This window comes from Panthera leo, chromosome D1 (genome assembly GCF_018350215.1).
Source record: "Panthera leo isolate Ple1 chromosome D1, P.leo_Ple1_pat1.1, whole genome shotgun sequence".
Taxonomy (NCBI): Eukaryota; Metazoa; Chordata; class Mammalia; order Carnivora; family Felidae; genus Panthera; species Panthera leo.
Window position 1 is genome coordinate 25,639,904 of NC_056688.1, and position 15,193 is coordinate 25,655,096.

At 48.6% G+C, this 15,193-nt stretch overlaps 1 protein-coding gene across 2 annotated transcripts in view; it reads left to right on the plus strand.

The window, feature by feature from the left end:
- FLI1 (Fli-1 proto-oncogene, ETS transcription factor) overlaps positions 1 to 15,193 on the plus strand; it is a 121,855-nt gene that overhangs the window by 50,777 nt on the left and 55,885 nt on the right. For both annotated transcript variants that reach the window (XM_042904583.1, XM_042904582.1), the window contains exon 2: positions 14,073 to 14,284. In XM_042904583.1, the coding sequence (XP_042760517.1) occupies positions 14,073 to 14,284 (212 nt within the window). The remainder of the gene's footprint in view (positions 1 to 14,072; positions 14,285 to 15,193) is intronic.

The window sequence follows — 15,193 nt, forward strand, 5'->3', positions numbered from 1 at the left end:
TGAGATGTTTTCATTGGAAGGCCATGGCGGGACTTGTTCACAAAATATCTGCTTTTCCTATAGATGGATGCCGAGAGACAGGAGGCCCGGTGCCAGACTGCCTAGGTTTGGCACTCAAGTCAAGCAAGGATGAAGGCCAACCCAGTGGGCGACTGCCTTGAGGGCGGCTGCCAGCCGAAAGACCAGCTGTGTCCCGGGGATGCAGCCTGAGCTCCAAGAGGAGCGGATGCTTGGCTTTTTGTGCATAGACCAGGCTGTCCTCGGTTCCCCTTACCTCCTCCCTGGAAGGGAGGGCAGTGGTCCCATGAAGCTACGATACACTGAGATCTCTTAGCTTGCTCATAGATAGGCTGGCCATCCGATGGATCATCCGAACGGGAATAATTTTGAGAGTGAAGGGAGGTATTATGTAACATTTTCTGGAACAATCGGCATAGACTGGGACGGTCCCAGGCAAATGGGGCTGGAGGATCCATCCTACACCGCACTGGAGAGGGTCTTGTGGATCATCTAGTTCAGTCGGTCTAATGTCGCGAGAAACAGGCCCAGGGAAATGATGTGCTTTTCTTACATTAGAATCTGTGAATCATACTAAGAAGATTAAGCTCAGAGGGTGCTTACTATGTGACAGGCATGAGTTTAGAATACAATTATTATCATTCCTAGTTTACCGAAAAGGAAACTGTGGCACGGAGAGATTAAAGAATTTGCCTCAGGTCACAGAACTAACAAGTGGTGAGTGTCGAGTCCAGATCCGGTCAGTCTGGCTCCACTCCCTTCTCAGAGCAGAGACCCAGTGGGGACCCCTTTACATATGCTAACCCACTCCACTTGAAGTGGGTCCTGTCATTGTGCCCATTGTTGGGATGAGGGAATCGAGGCACTTAGTTAAGGGTTAATAAGGCCTATGGAAAGCCACAGTCTGGTTAGAGAGACAGAAGGTGAACCTATGAAAAACTACCCTCTATGGCACAAGCGAAATGAAAATAAAAGCAATGTGACAAAGCCGTCTAGAATAAAGTGATGACTCAGTGGTGGAGGGGACAGTGGGGGGCTGCGGGAGGCAGGGAAACTTCTTGGAGGTGGTGGCACTTGAGGTGTCCTGGAAGGTCCCCTTCACCCATCTCAGGCTCTACCTCCTCCAGGAAGCCTTCCCTGAGCTCACTCACTGCCCTCTCGTCCCACCCCTACATAAGTATCGATGTGTGGATCAGTCTTCTGCCCAGATTTGAGCTCCTTAAGGGCAAGTGTGCGAGTTTGGGGTCTCATTTATCTTTGTATCCCCTGTGCCTAGCCGAATGCCTGACCCCCAGTGGGTCCTCCATAAAAGTCTGGTGGGTAAATGAGACCTGAGGAGGCAGGGTTGAAGAGGAAAGGCAGTGCCGTGCAGGGATAGCTGGTTCGAGTGACGGAAAAAGCCAGCTGGTTTTCACATAGGTATTTGCAGACACCAAAACAGCAGTCAAGAAATGTATATTGAATAGGTGTCTAAAGGTTCAGAGTGCTGGGTCTTATACAACAAGAGGAGAATCTATTAAAAATAGAACATTAAGGAGCACCCGGGTGGCTCATTCGGTGAAGCTTCCAACTTTGACTCAGGTCACGATTTCATGGTTTGTGAGTTCGAGCCCCACGTCGGGCTCTGTGCTGACAGCTCGGAGCCTGGAGCTTGCATGGGATTCTGTGTCTCCCTCTCTCTCTGCTCCTGCCCTGCTCACACTCTGTGTGTGTGTGTGTCTCTCTCTCAAAAATAGACAAACATTAAAAAAAAGAGGGAGGGGTGCCTGGGTGGCTCAGTCGGTAGAGTGTCCGACTTTGGCTCAGGTTGTGATCTCACGGTTTGAGGGTTCGAGCCCCGCGTCGGGCTCTGTGCTGACAGCTCAGAGCCTGGAGCCTGCTTCTGATTCTGTGTCTCCCTTTCTATCTACCCCTCCCCTGCTTGCGCTCTGTCTCTCTTTCTCAAAACTAAATAAACATTAAAAATATGTTAACAGCACATTAAAATGCAACAGAAGGAGCAAGAGAGGGAGAGAAGAAATGGGGGCAGGATGCAGGAATAGTGAAGAAGACAGAAACGTGAGCATAGGGTGCCCAGAGGGAACAGGATAAAATAAAGCACACAAGCTAGGCAGAGGCAGGTCAGGGCTGCCGAGCCAGCCCAGGAAAGGACCTCCTTAGGCACCACCTCCTTCCATTATCTCCATCCTCAGGGCTTTTGCCACACGTCACTGCAACAATATGGTAACCATATGCCGTGGGGCCACAAGAGGACTAAGCACCTGGGATAGCATGGTTCATCCAGATGTGAGAGTTGGAAGTATTGCACACTCAGGACTCGATGGGCGTGAGGTCGCCAAGCGTGACTCCTCAAGCGTGAATCAGGGAAAGGAGACAGCCATTAAGAGCTACAAGATGGATTCAGGGGCTCCTCTGTTCCCAGTGCCTCGTGAGGAAATGAAATAAAGTGGAGTCCCCTGTGCGACAGCTAGCTGTCCATCGCGGGGAAATGGCATTCTCCCTGGCAAGTGCCAGCTGAGGCTGGCAGACATTTCCCAACTGGTGTGCACAGGACTGGACCCTCCGGTTCTTGAGGCTGGTTTTGCGTTCGTCTCCCCCGTCCAGGGTGCTCCTCAGGTATAAGCTGGAAGGAAGAGAGCAAAGCCCCACCCCCACCCCCACCCCCACCCCTGGGTGCATGTTTCCTTGTGGTTTTCCTGTGATTATGAGGGCACCAGTTGCCATGGAAACTGTCACACGAGGCAATTGTCAGATAAGATCATAGCTTCTAGGAATAGGGCCCTCAAGTGGTTGTTGAGAAGGATCGGTCAGTGGCTTTGTGTTTAAATTTGAACAAGACATCAACACTGGGTGTGGCTGTTTCAAAACCAAAAACTGGACAAGCCTGGGGTCCAGGGCTTAATCGAAATTGCTCATAGCCAAGAGATAGAATGGGAAGTCTAAGTGGTGGTAAAGGTGCTGGCAGGGGCCGGGAGTCTCTTTGTCTCCTACCAGCTCCAAGGATTGTATCCACTAAAAAAGGTTATTGCACACTGACTGGGTGTTCCGAATGGAGCAAGCAACTGGGAATGGAAACAAAAAATAAGACTGATTGGGGTTCCTCTCCTCAGGGCACCTCCAGCAGCAGAGCTGGTCTTTGAGAAAAAGGATGGGAAAGTTCCCATGACCCCAGAAGTCAAAGAAGCACCCAAGGGCACCTGCCATCTACTTCCTCCTCTCCCTGGCACTTACGAACGTTGTAGAAAGTGTCATTTCCACCCCCTGGTGGACAGCTGTCTGCCCCTTCGGGGAGCCCATCCTTTCATATCTGAATCGCCTCACTGCCCCCTTCCCTTTGTCACTCAGCGTCTTGTCTGGTCCCCACAGACCAGATTGAGATCCTCTTGGTCCAGCTACCAAGCCAGACCCATAAGGACAAGATTCCAAGGACAATTCTTAGTGCTCCCACTCTCAAGCAGTAAGAAAGGTCAGGAACTTTATCCTGGCTCCGAGGCTATTCTATTAGCCCCTGCACTGGGTGAAACGCAGACTTTGTGAGGAAACGTTGCAGCCTCTCCCCACAGAGGACGTTTCTTCCAAGCCCTCAGCTCTCTGTGGTCAGGGCAGTGAGGTCGTTCACCATCGTCAGAGAGCCTTAAACATTTGATAGAAGACAGTTAAAATTTTCCAGGAACAAAGAGCTTGGGTAGTTTGCTCAAATTCACACAGCCAGTAACGCTCTGCTTTGACCCAACCTGTAACCGGTGCCTTTTATGAGAACACATTTGTAAAACAACACCCTACAGGGTGAAGACAGAGCCAAAGTGGTTTGTTTCCTCCACCCTTTGCCTTTGGACCCCTCCTGAAGCAGACATGCTCCCTGCCCCATCTGGATCTTCAATGGTCCTCACTCGCCAACACCTCTGTAGTCAGAAAACCACCCTCCAGATCCGGGGAAACATTCAGATATATAACCACCTGTATGTCACGGGCACTAGGGCACCAATCCTTCGTCTTGGAGTCATTGACCCTTTAGTGGTCCCCAGACAGAGAAGGGAGTGGAGCCACTGGTATGGAAATATTCCAGTATTTTTGATGACTGGAACAGCCTCCCCTGTGAAGTCAGACAGAATACTGTCCCAATGTAAGTGATGTGCAGCAATAAGAAAAAAAAAAAAAAAAAAAGTACATAGGGAACTACTGGTCTACCAGGAGTCTACCTGGTAGACTGGTCCAGCTGGGTCACCTTCCAGGACTTCCGCCTTCCCTACCCGCCTCTCCCCATGGCATCTGGGGTTGAAAGCTCTGTCCATCATCCCCAGTTGCACCAGCGAGGGCTTTATTTACCCCCGTTAGCCCTTCTGAACTGGCAGGAGAACATAGGCTCCATTTCACAGAAGTGAACATTTAAGCTTCCTAACCTTAGTGAGCCTCAGCTTCCCATCCCTGTTCGGTTCTGCCCCTGTGGCACCATGGGATCCACTTCAGGGGTCAGGTCAGTCCCTATTACGGGAGAGGAGCTTGACTCCTGGATGGTCAGATGTAACGAACTCTACATAACAGATCTTAGCTGACCCTTTTGCTGTCACCTTTGTCATCGAGAAAAAGCAGGTTGAAGAGAGGTCAGACCCATTGTAAAGAAACAGAAAGTAAAGCATTCTATAAAACGTTCCTGTCTTGGGGTTCAGACTAACCTTCTATCCCCTTCCTGTTAGTTTCCATATTCAGCACTTTTTTCTTTTCAGCAGTAAAATCATTCTCTGTGGGAGGAGAATTTAACTTTGATGTTTAGAGATGCCCTTTAAATGTGGTTATGGTCAAAACAGTGACTGTAAAAACTCAAAGTCAACAGGCAAAGGTAGATACCCATGGGAGACCTGGAGAAGCACCTAATGGGGATCGTGATTAACACAAGGCCACAGCTCTGGATTCTGTTACATGGCATACCTTTACAGAACACAGAGACCCTCTTCTCTGAACCCATTTAGGCTCATTCCCTTAATTTATTAAACTCCATTAAATAAAGTACTTTCATCTGCAAAGGATTCTAATTCCATTTTCTAGGAACTTGGCTGGCTGCCTCTCCCTGGGTCGCCCACTGCAGAGCCCCCTCCCCAGCGAGTGAAGATTTAAGTTGGGGGTGGGTGGGTGGATTGAGTGAAGGGGAGCAGGGGGGACAGAGTTCAATAAAATACTTTAGAAATCAGCGAAGCACTCTGGGTTTCCATGGCAGGTTTGGCTCTCTGGCACAGCCTAGGATTATAGTTCACGGGCTGGAACTAGTTTAGGGGAAGAGTGTAAGTTCTGCAGTCAGGCCACCAGCTGGGCAATTCACTAGTTGAGGGACGTGAAGCAAGTATGAACCTCTTTAAGCCTCAATTTCCTTTTTAATAGTATCACGATCTTAACAAACATCTTAAAAAGCTAAAGGAGGTAATGATTGTAGGAGTTCCTTGTAAGCGTCACAATATGAAATAGTGCATGTTCTATTTATTCTTTCTAATTTATGTATTTAAATTTTTTTTTTCATGTTTATTTATTTTTGAGAGAGACAGAGACAGAGCCTGGACAGAGGAGGGGCATAGAGAGAGGGAGACACAGAATCCGAAGCAGGCTCCGGGCTCTGAGCTGCCAGCACAGAGCCCCATGCGGGGCTCGAACTCAAGAGAACTGTGAGATCATGACCTAGGCCAAAGTCGGACGCTTAACCCAGCTGAGCCACCCAGGCGCCCCTCTTTCTACTTTAAAAAAGTCACCCTTGTTTGCCTTTTGTTTGTTTGTTGTTTTCTCGTTGCTAGTTAAGGGTAATTCTGATAGGTGGTTATCAGAGGAGTTACGCCCTCAGGCTGAGATTGACCCTCCCTCACTGTGTGAACCTAGAGAGGTTATGCTCTGTGCCTCAGTTACCCCATTTGTTTAGTCCTGGTTCTGATTCCTGAAGCCAGTGTCAGTAACCGTGGTGAAAAGGATACTTAGACAATCACCTTCTGCCTCCTCTGGATATGGGTTCCCTTGTTGGTGATGAACACGATAGAAAATGTTCCAGTTACTATGGCTACCTAAGAAACTATACCAAAACTTAGTGGCATAAAACAACTATTATGCTCATGAGCAAACCTTCATCTGAAGGCTCATCCCTCCCAAGTCTGGAGGTTGCTGCCGGCTGGTGGCTGGTGGTCTTGTTTCCTCTCACTGTGGGCCTCTCCATGATTGTAGTTTCTCGGCTTGGGCTGGTTTGGGCTTCCTTGCAGCATGGTGGCTGGTTTCCAAGGACTAGAGACCCAAGAGAGAACAAGAAGCAGGTGGAAGTCATAATGCCTTTTATCACCTAGCCTTGGAAGTCCAGCAAGGTCACTTCTGCCACCTTCCGTTTGTTGAAGCAGTCATGAAGTCCCATCTGGGATCAAGGGGTGGGGTGGGGAGGGAAGTAGAGCCTGCATTCTGATGGGGAGTGGCAAAGACTGGAAATATCGTTATGGCCCTTTTGGGAAAAGACAACCTGGCAGATATGAACACAGGCAGCTCCCACTCTACACCCTGTGAGAGGGGCTTCTGCTTAATATTTGGTGCCCCCTTCCTCCTTATCCAACTTGTCTTAAAATTTGCCTTCTTTTCTCTTTGTCCGTCTGTGGGACCGACATAATGAACAAGAAGTGGGTGCCGGGCCAGTAGGTAGAGAAGAGAGTGAAGCAAAAGGCTTGAAAACGAACTGATAGCCGCTACCCCCTCCTCGTGGTATTTCAGTGTGGCTGTGATGAGGTCCCCGCCCGGAGCTGGATGCTCTCACTGCAGCAGAGCCTGCTGATTTCCGAGAGCCATGAAGACAGAGGATTTTGGTCTTGTCTGAATTGTGTATGCTCCCTGGCTGGCAAGAGCGGGGGACTTCGTGTCTTTATGCAAAGAATGTAACAAAAAGCCAAAGCTTGTGTGCTCCCTGCAGTGACCCAGAGATCAGCTTTCCGGAGGCCTGGTCTGCGAGTCAAATGGACCCGCCGAGGAGGGCAGCAGCAGGGACCTTGGCGTGACTGCTTTTGACATCCTTCCACCCTCCTAGAGCAAAGCTCATCAGCCACAGAAATCTGTCCTTTAGGGGTTCAGGACAGGAGAGAGGGAAAATAAGGGGAGAGGAAACAATGTAGAATTCGTGCTTCTTGGGACCCCATGTCTTAGGTCATTCCCCTGGGCTAGCATAAAAACTCAGCCTAACTGTAAGGGTGAGCAAGGGAAAGGGTCTCCCTCCACGGTGGCATCAGGGACTTTCCTCCTCTGACTCCATTTGACTCATAACTATGGATGATGGGTGCATTCTTCCTGTGGATGGGAGGGACCACAGCAAAAATTTCTTTCACGTATTCCTGAGTAAAATGGAGATCTGGGGCGCCTGGGTGGCTCAGTCGGGTAAGTGCCCAACTCTTGGTTTCAGCTCAGGTCATGCTCTCATAGCTAGGGATTTGAGCCCCGAGTCAGGCTCTGCACTACCGCACAGAGCCTGCTTGGGATCCTCTCTCTCCCTGTCTCTCAGCCCTTCCCCTGCTCAAGCTTTCTCTCAAAATAAATAAACCTAAAAAAAAAAAAAAAAAAAAAAAAAAAAGAATGGGGAGATTCTCTGGACCCATCTTAAACCTTTTTTTCTTTTTGGATACGCTAGGGGCTTTTCCAACTCTGCTTCAGCAAAGCTTTTTCAGAGATGCAATTGTTTGCTCATCATCGATATCAGCCAGGCCATCATGTGGCAACGCTCTGACCACAGTCCCCTATCACCCAACTGACAGGCACATGGGAAATAACATTTGCCTTAATCTAAGGAAAATAAATTTTGGGAAGATACATCTGCTAGTATTTAAAAAAAAAGAAAGAAAGAAAGAAAGAAAGAAAGAAAGAAAGAAGAAAATACATATGACAAATTCCAAAGTAAAGGTTTTTTTGTTGTTGTTGTTTTTAGTGAACTCACAGACCTACTGGCATTTTTCTGATGTTTATTGCGTATACGACGTATGAATGGCAATACGAGTAGCCACCTACTATTTTGATTATCTCAGCAGTAAATGGCTCTTCTCCTCACTTGTATGGCTATTTTGTTTTAATTTTTTTAATTTTTTTTTTTTTTTGAGATAGAGACACAGAGCATGAGTGAGGGAGGGGCAGAGAGAGAGAGAGGGAGACACAGAATCTGAAGCAGGCTTCAGGCTCTGAGCTGTCAGCACAGAGCCCAATGTGGGGCTCAAACCCACAAAAACCCATGGAATTTGCATTTCAAAATCTAACTATTATCTCTGAACCTGCTAATTTTGAGTCTTAGGCAACTTCCATTACTTCTAAGTAACCCACACAGGAGAGAAGGAGGTAGATCTCTGGCTTTATCTGCCCCCACCACCTCCATCACAACTCCAACACCAGGGTCCCAGTGCCATCTCTCAGCATTGGGCTTCTTTTAGATTTGAGTACTTATTATGTCCTAAGAACTTTAGACACTCTATTTGGGAAATTCACTTACATTATCTCGTGTTACCTTCATTCAGAATCAAGCAGGTGAGGTACTGTTATTATCCCCCATTCTACGGATACAGAAATGAAGTTCATAGAGTATAAATAAACTACAATAGGTGGTGTGCAAGTGAGCAGCTGTTCGAGCTCAGATTCGAGGTCATATCTCTCCAACTTTAAAGATTGTGCTCAATAAACTCAAGAGGTACCCTCAAAGTGCTTTATAGTCTCCCTGGGAGGTGCCCAGGCAGCGAACCTGAATTTGAATCCCAGATCATACTCACTTGCTGTGTGACTTGAGCAAGTTATTTCACTTCTCTGAATTAGCCATTTTCTCATCTGAAAAAATAGAGGTAATAATAGCACATCCCTCATAGTATTGCTAAGTATTGCTAAGAGGATTAAATCAGATTACTCGTACAAACAGTGTTTTGCGCTTAATATGTGTTATGATAATTGACTGCTGTGATCTATCTTCAATAATGAGAATGCAGGAAATATTATAAGTGTTGTGCTAATGGCATCTCACCCAAATTGGGTAAGGAGAGTCCCGTATCAAGACAAGTGCCCCGTTGGCCATATACCTCTGCTGGCTCCCTGGGCCAGCAGGGGATCATGGGAAGGAAGGTTAGCACAGCTTGGTCAGCATTTCTATGGACAAATGTGGCCATCCACTTAGCTCTGAACTCAAGCTGCCATTCCAAGTTGCTCTTGTCTGGGCTTTCCAGCAAATGGGTCAAGTAGGGTACTAAAGTGGTAGGAGTCAAGGGACTGTGTGCTTCCCTCTGGGTCTAAGACTCAGTGACTGAGGGCCCAGAGCACCCTGAGTTACAGGCCTAGTCTTTCTAGCAAAGGAAAGATGCTTTTCAGAATCTAATTACTAAGCCGAGGATTAACCATAGAACTGAATACCACAAGGGGTTAGGGATCCCACGCTTTCTGTCTTCTTCACGTTGAAGTCAATTTTTATGTAGCATGCTCTAAAGCAACCTGGACGCAACAGTCTTTACAAGAATAACTTGTCTTCCGTGTCCTGTCCAAAGTCAACAGAAACAGTGAGGTCATTAAAAACTGAAGGAACTTCGTCACTGAGAATAGCTTGTGAATTTTCGTGCTGAAGTTCTTTCTAAATTCAGTCTATCATCCCCAAATGAAATTCTCATCAACAATTCATCAGTGAAAAGCTCATGAAGACCAACGAGTCCTTCCTGTGAAGAGTTTTAAGTATAAGTAGGAGTTTTATGTATAAACTTTTCAAAGTTTTAGGGGTTGAAGTAAAAGTAAACAGCTTTATAAGACATGCATAAGATAGCAAGAGAGGCTCATGTGAAAAGCTGTATCTGCCAGCTCCATAGATCCTCACGTGGTAAAAGTGGCACCTTCGTCACTACACCCATATCATTTACCGTGACATGAGTCCCTAACACAAGTCTGTTGGCCACAAGTCAGTTGCCCAGTGCCATGTTCCGTTTTTGCCTTTTCCTCTATGCCTGTCCCCCCTCCCTGCGCCCACTGCCACTAGAGCGCCTCAGAGAAGGTTCGCCATCATACAGTCAGAAGGGATGTGGTCTTGGGATGCTCCTAAAGCTCCAGCCTTGAATGGCCAAAAGGGTGCTAGTTCCTTTCAGAGATGGTGAGAATGTTCTCCTCCCCAGCTTTCATTTTCCACCAGGATCTCAAATCAGCTTGTTTGGGGTCTAGTCTGCGTAAATCTATTATTCCCACTTAATGGCCCTCATCTCTGGTCTCCTGCCCTTAGTAGACTTCTTAATTCAGTCCAGCAGCCCAGACAGGGAGCTGTTTTCCTTCATTTACTCCTTTTTCCCAGCCTCCCCCAACCACTAATTCTTTTCTCCATACTGTTCTAAGAATAAAAAAAGCCCTTTGCTTATCAATGACTGGAAATAGAAAACAGAGAGGGAGAGAGAGGAAGAGGCAGCGAGACAGAGAGAGAGAGTACGTGTGTGGGTGTATGCGCCTACCCACGCAGTATTCTCACTGGGCTTTCATAAGCTCAAACGAGTCACAGGGCATTATCAGGGAACATTTCACGGGTGAGGAAGATCTTGTTTGCCTTAGAAAATGAGAAGCGTCGGATATGTGCGCAGGTGGAAAGTACAAAGAAAGGGTACTCACGGCCCAAGGACCTTTGAAGTGTTATGTGAGTGGGGCCCGCTGAGTAGAGCAGTGGAAACAGTTAGCGCTGGGCAGGAGTCGCGGGAGAGGGAAGTCATGAAATGTAAGGGTGGACATCTGGGGCCAAGCTGAGCTGTGGGAAAACAAGCAGATGACAGTAGATTTGCTATGGTCAACATGGAGTGAGCTCTGGGAGGTATCGGAGCAGAGATTGTGGCAGGATGTATTTGTGACTTTCAAGGGAGCTCCGTGCGCAAAGTGGGCTGAATGAGGGCAGAGAATACAAGTGTGTGTAGTCATAGTGGAAAGAGCCCGACGAAGACAGGCGTTGGGAAGGCACACGTGCCTGGAGGTAGACAAGTCAGACAGGAGGAGCGACAGTTGTTCTGGAGGAGATCAGGGATCTCTTGTCCTGTGATGTTGCCACTTGACTGGAGTTTCCATTGATTGTGAGCTACTTTTCAAAATGAGTTCGGACAGGTTTTGTGCCCTTTACTACACCTACACTTTGTCCTGTAAGTCTGTATTCTCATTTCCTTAAGAAGTCTCTCCACGGTCTGCCACCAGAACCCCCAACTTGTCTTATCTGTTTTCTGTTGCAATCTTTGCTTCGAACCTTGGTTTTGACACCTTGCGTGGCCCCCTTGGACTTGAAACCCTACTTTCTCTTGCTTCCTGGCCCACCATCTTTGGGGCTAATGATGAGAGAGATCTTTCATGCTTCCCCAGAGCATCACTATCCCCAGTCCTGCCTCCTAGGCCTCCTTCCTTGAATTTCTTCTCCCCTAGAAGATGGGAGATGAGAAATTCTGTAATTGGAAACTCCAAGATTTGTGCATGACGGAGCATAAAGCCGCTCTCCACAGTAGAAGACAATACCCTGTGGTACGATTAACATGATTCCTTAAACGTAGTCTCTTTTTCTAGCAGAACTGGTGAGTGTTCTCCACCTTTGTCACCAAAAGCACATTTATGGGTCCTAGGTGGTGGTAATGTCATCTCTGCTCCTAGTATAGAACCCTAGGAATTTCAGGGACTCATGCTGAACTATCTGGAAGATTACAGTGTCACACCTTTCAACTTGGAACCGTAACACTGTGGGCCTGGATGACAACTGAAAACTGGTGTGGGATACAAAGGCAGGTCTGATCCCTAACTGACATGGAGAATGGATATAATAACCATAAGACAGTGGTTCCAGGCAGCACAGCTTTTCTCTGAGCCCGACACAAGGGCACTAGTTGGAAAACGAGCAAGGAGCCCAGCGTATTTTAGGTCTGAATCAAGGAACACCCACTTATTTGGGGGACGGGAGCCTTTCAATATTGTGTAGGTAGCTCAGCTTTGAAACTGCCATCTCTGGCCGTATCTACACTATCCAAAGCCTTCTGGTGCAGAAGCAGACTTCCTGGAGTGTGTTCCAGTAATTCTTCCCTGATCCCAGCAGGAAACAGCCACAGAAGAGCCTTTTTCTTTGAAATGTGGCTGTCCTGCTGGGGTTGAGAATGGCCCCGGGAGAAGCAGCGACTTCAGTGACTTTAGCTGGTGGAACAGCCTGTAATTTGACAAGTGTAGGGAGGGCTTACGTAAAGGTGGCTATTGGGGCTGCCGTAACAAAACACCACACATTGGGTGGCTAAAGCAACAGCAATTTGTTTTTTCACAGTTCTGGAGGCTGGAAGTTCAAGATCAGGGTGCTGGTGGGTTCTGAGGGCTCTCTCCTTGGCTTGCAGATGGCTTGCTGCCTCTCCACATGGGGGACTCTGGGTGTCCAACAATTCTACTCTAAAGACACCAGTCAGACTGGATTGAGCCCATCCTAAAGGTCTTATTTTAACGGAATCAGGCCCATTTAGAGGCCCTTGCTCCAAATACAGTCTGGTTCTGAGGTATTGGAGTTAGGGCTTCAACATGTGAATTTAAGGAAATGATTGACCCCATAACAAGTAGTTTGAGAGAATCTTTACTTGAACACCAGTAATCATGAGAGCTAACATTTATTGGGGGTCACTATATGCCAGATACTGTTCTCTTTTTTTAAATGTGTATTTATTTTCTGAGAGACAGAGACAGAGTATGAGCTGGGGAAGGACAGAGAGAGGGAGACACAGAATCCGAAGCAGGCTCCAGGCTCCCAGCTGTCAGCACAGAGCCCAACGCGGGGCTCGAACTCATGAACTGTGAGATCATGACCTGAGCCAAAGTCAGACACTTAACCGACTGAGCCTCCCAGGCGCCCTGCCAGAAGCTATTCTAGATATTTGTCATATATTATTCCATCTCCTCTTCATAATTATAGATTGTGTAATTGTAGATTATACAGATTGTAAATTAATCCTGCCCTCTAGATTGTGTCCTTCTTTTCTGCAAAGCGGTCCCCTTACTTTGGTGTGATTATGCGATACAGTGATTTTCACACCCCGGTCCGTGATGTGATGTGAATTGGAATAGTGGGAGAATCCTATGGTGGTGCTTTGGCTGGTAGGCGACCTCTGCAAAGTGCAAGGCTTTCTTTCGCAATTCAGGCATCCACAAGCCAGACTTCCTCCGGGCGATGGGACGGTATGAGCGGGAAGACTGAGGGTCTTGCAGAGGGCCTCTCCTCGACTGCCCCCATCCACAGAGCTGAAATTCTGCCCTCGTTCCTGGGCAAACTGAATCATCAGATTAAGACAGGAAGCTATCCTCTCTAGGAGTCAGGCAAGAAAGCATGACAGAGCGCTGTCCCCAAGAGGCAGGCAGCCTCCCAGTTGAATCATGGATATCTGTAAGATACACCAGCACACCCTGGGGAACCCCTGCGGAAACTGCTGCTTGTTTCTTACAAGCCAGACACCTGTATGTACCACGATTTTTCTCACTTAACCCACCTATCAGCTCTGAAAAAGCTATTCTTATTCCTGTTTACAGATAAGGAAACTGAAATTAGATGCAGCCACAGCCCTGGGCCCCACCCTTCCCCTGTGTGACCTTGGGCTGGATAGTTAACCTCTCTGGGTGGGTCTCAGTGGCCTCACCTATAAAGTAAATGCTCACTTTCATATCCCCCTCCAGCCTGACAGCTCCACACAGCTGGTCAGAGGCCTCTCTGCTTATGGCCAACAGAGCTCGGCATTCAAGTGCCACGGGAACGTTGCACGTGCACGCTGTGTGACCACCCCTCTTGGCCTCTGGCTCCCCGCCCTCCTTTCTGCAGACACAACAGTGGACGTGCTCCTATGGCTCCTCCTTCCCCACTCCACTGCCCAAACTCCCTCCTCACCCGGGATAACCTTCAGAGAACCCGTGGAGTTTGCGTAGGAATAAACAGCCCCCCAGAGTGTGAGTCAATCAGCGACCTGGGCAACCGCCTGGGGCAGCCCTGGGCCACCCTGCCAGCTCAGAGGGAGAGGAGGTGAAGAGTAACCCTGGATGAACTGACACTGGGCTTTCCGTCTCCTTCTCTGACCCTCCAGGAGGCTCTGTCGGTGGTGAGCGACGACCAGTCCCTCTTCGACTCTGCCTACGGAGCGGCGGCCCATCTCCCCAAGGCCGACATGACCGCCTCAGGGAGTCCTGACTATGGCCAGCCCCACAAAATCAACCCCCTCCCGCCGCAGCAGGAATGGATTAATCAGCCGGTGAGGGTCAATGTCAAGCGGGAGTATGACCACATGAATGGATCCAGGTAAGCCCACCAGGCCTGTGCAGCTCCAGGGGTAGGTGCGGCCAGCTGCCAGGTGAGGGGCTGGTGGAGGCTTGAGGCATGCTTGCTCCCCAGGTGTCTGAGTCAAGCGGATCTGACCGAAGTGGCTGCTGGTGCTGGGCCAGGGAGCCTGAGTCAGTCCCTAGAAAGCTGAGACAAGAGAAGGCTATAAAACTGAGGGCTGGGAGTAGAGTAGGGCCAGGAAGCCCTACTGGCTTCTAAGCCCACCTGGCTCTCTAAGTCTTAGTACAGCCCTCAACAGCCAGGTCAGAGTCGGACTCAACGGCCCTCTGCCAATACTTGTGGAACACCTATTGTGTGTCAGGCCCAGGTAGAGCCCCTCTTGGGGAAGCCCTACCCTCCCTGACCTGTTGAAGAAACTTGACCCCTCTGGGTGGGTCTTACTAGAGCAAAGGTGACCAAACCACCCTTACGGGAAAAGTCCAGAAGTGACGACAGAGGTGAGCCCATCTATGGTCTCACTGAGCAAGGGAGGACACATCACACTTGGAAAGTGTAGTTGAACTTGGTGGTGCCCAGGGCAGTAAGACTGTTCTTGTGGAAATGCAGGGAAGAGAGCCCAAGGAGAGAAGAATCAGAGGGTCAAGGAAGGGCATGCCGGGAGGACAGGTAGCCCAGACTTCATTCCCAGCTCTGCCCTTGAACAAGCTATCTAGCTGTCTGATCACCAGCTGTCTCTTTCCTAGAACAGGACTAGAGGATCTGCTTCTTCATAGGCTTGTCCCGATGGTTAAGTCTGATGCTGTGGAGGAAGGACCCAAGACAGTGCTTGGGACTCAGAAAGTGCTCCACAGTGATAGCGATCCTCATGAGCAAAAAAGAGAGAAAATATTAGTCTCATTCATGAACTATCGGGCAAGTCAATGGGCC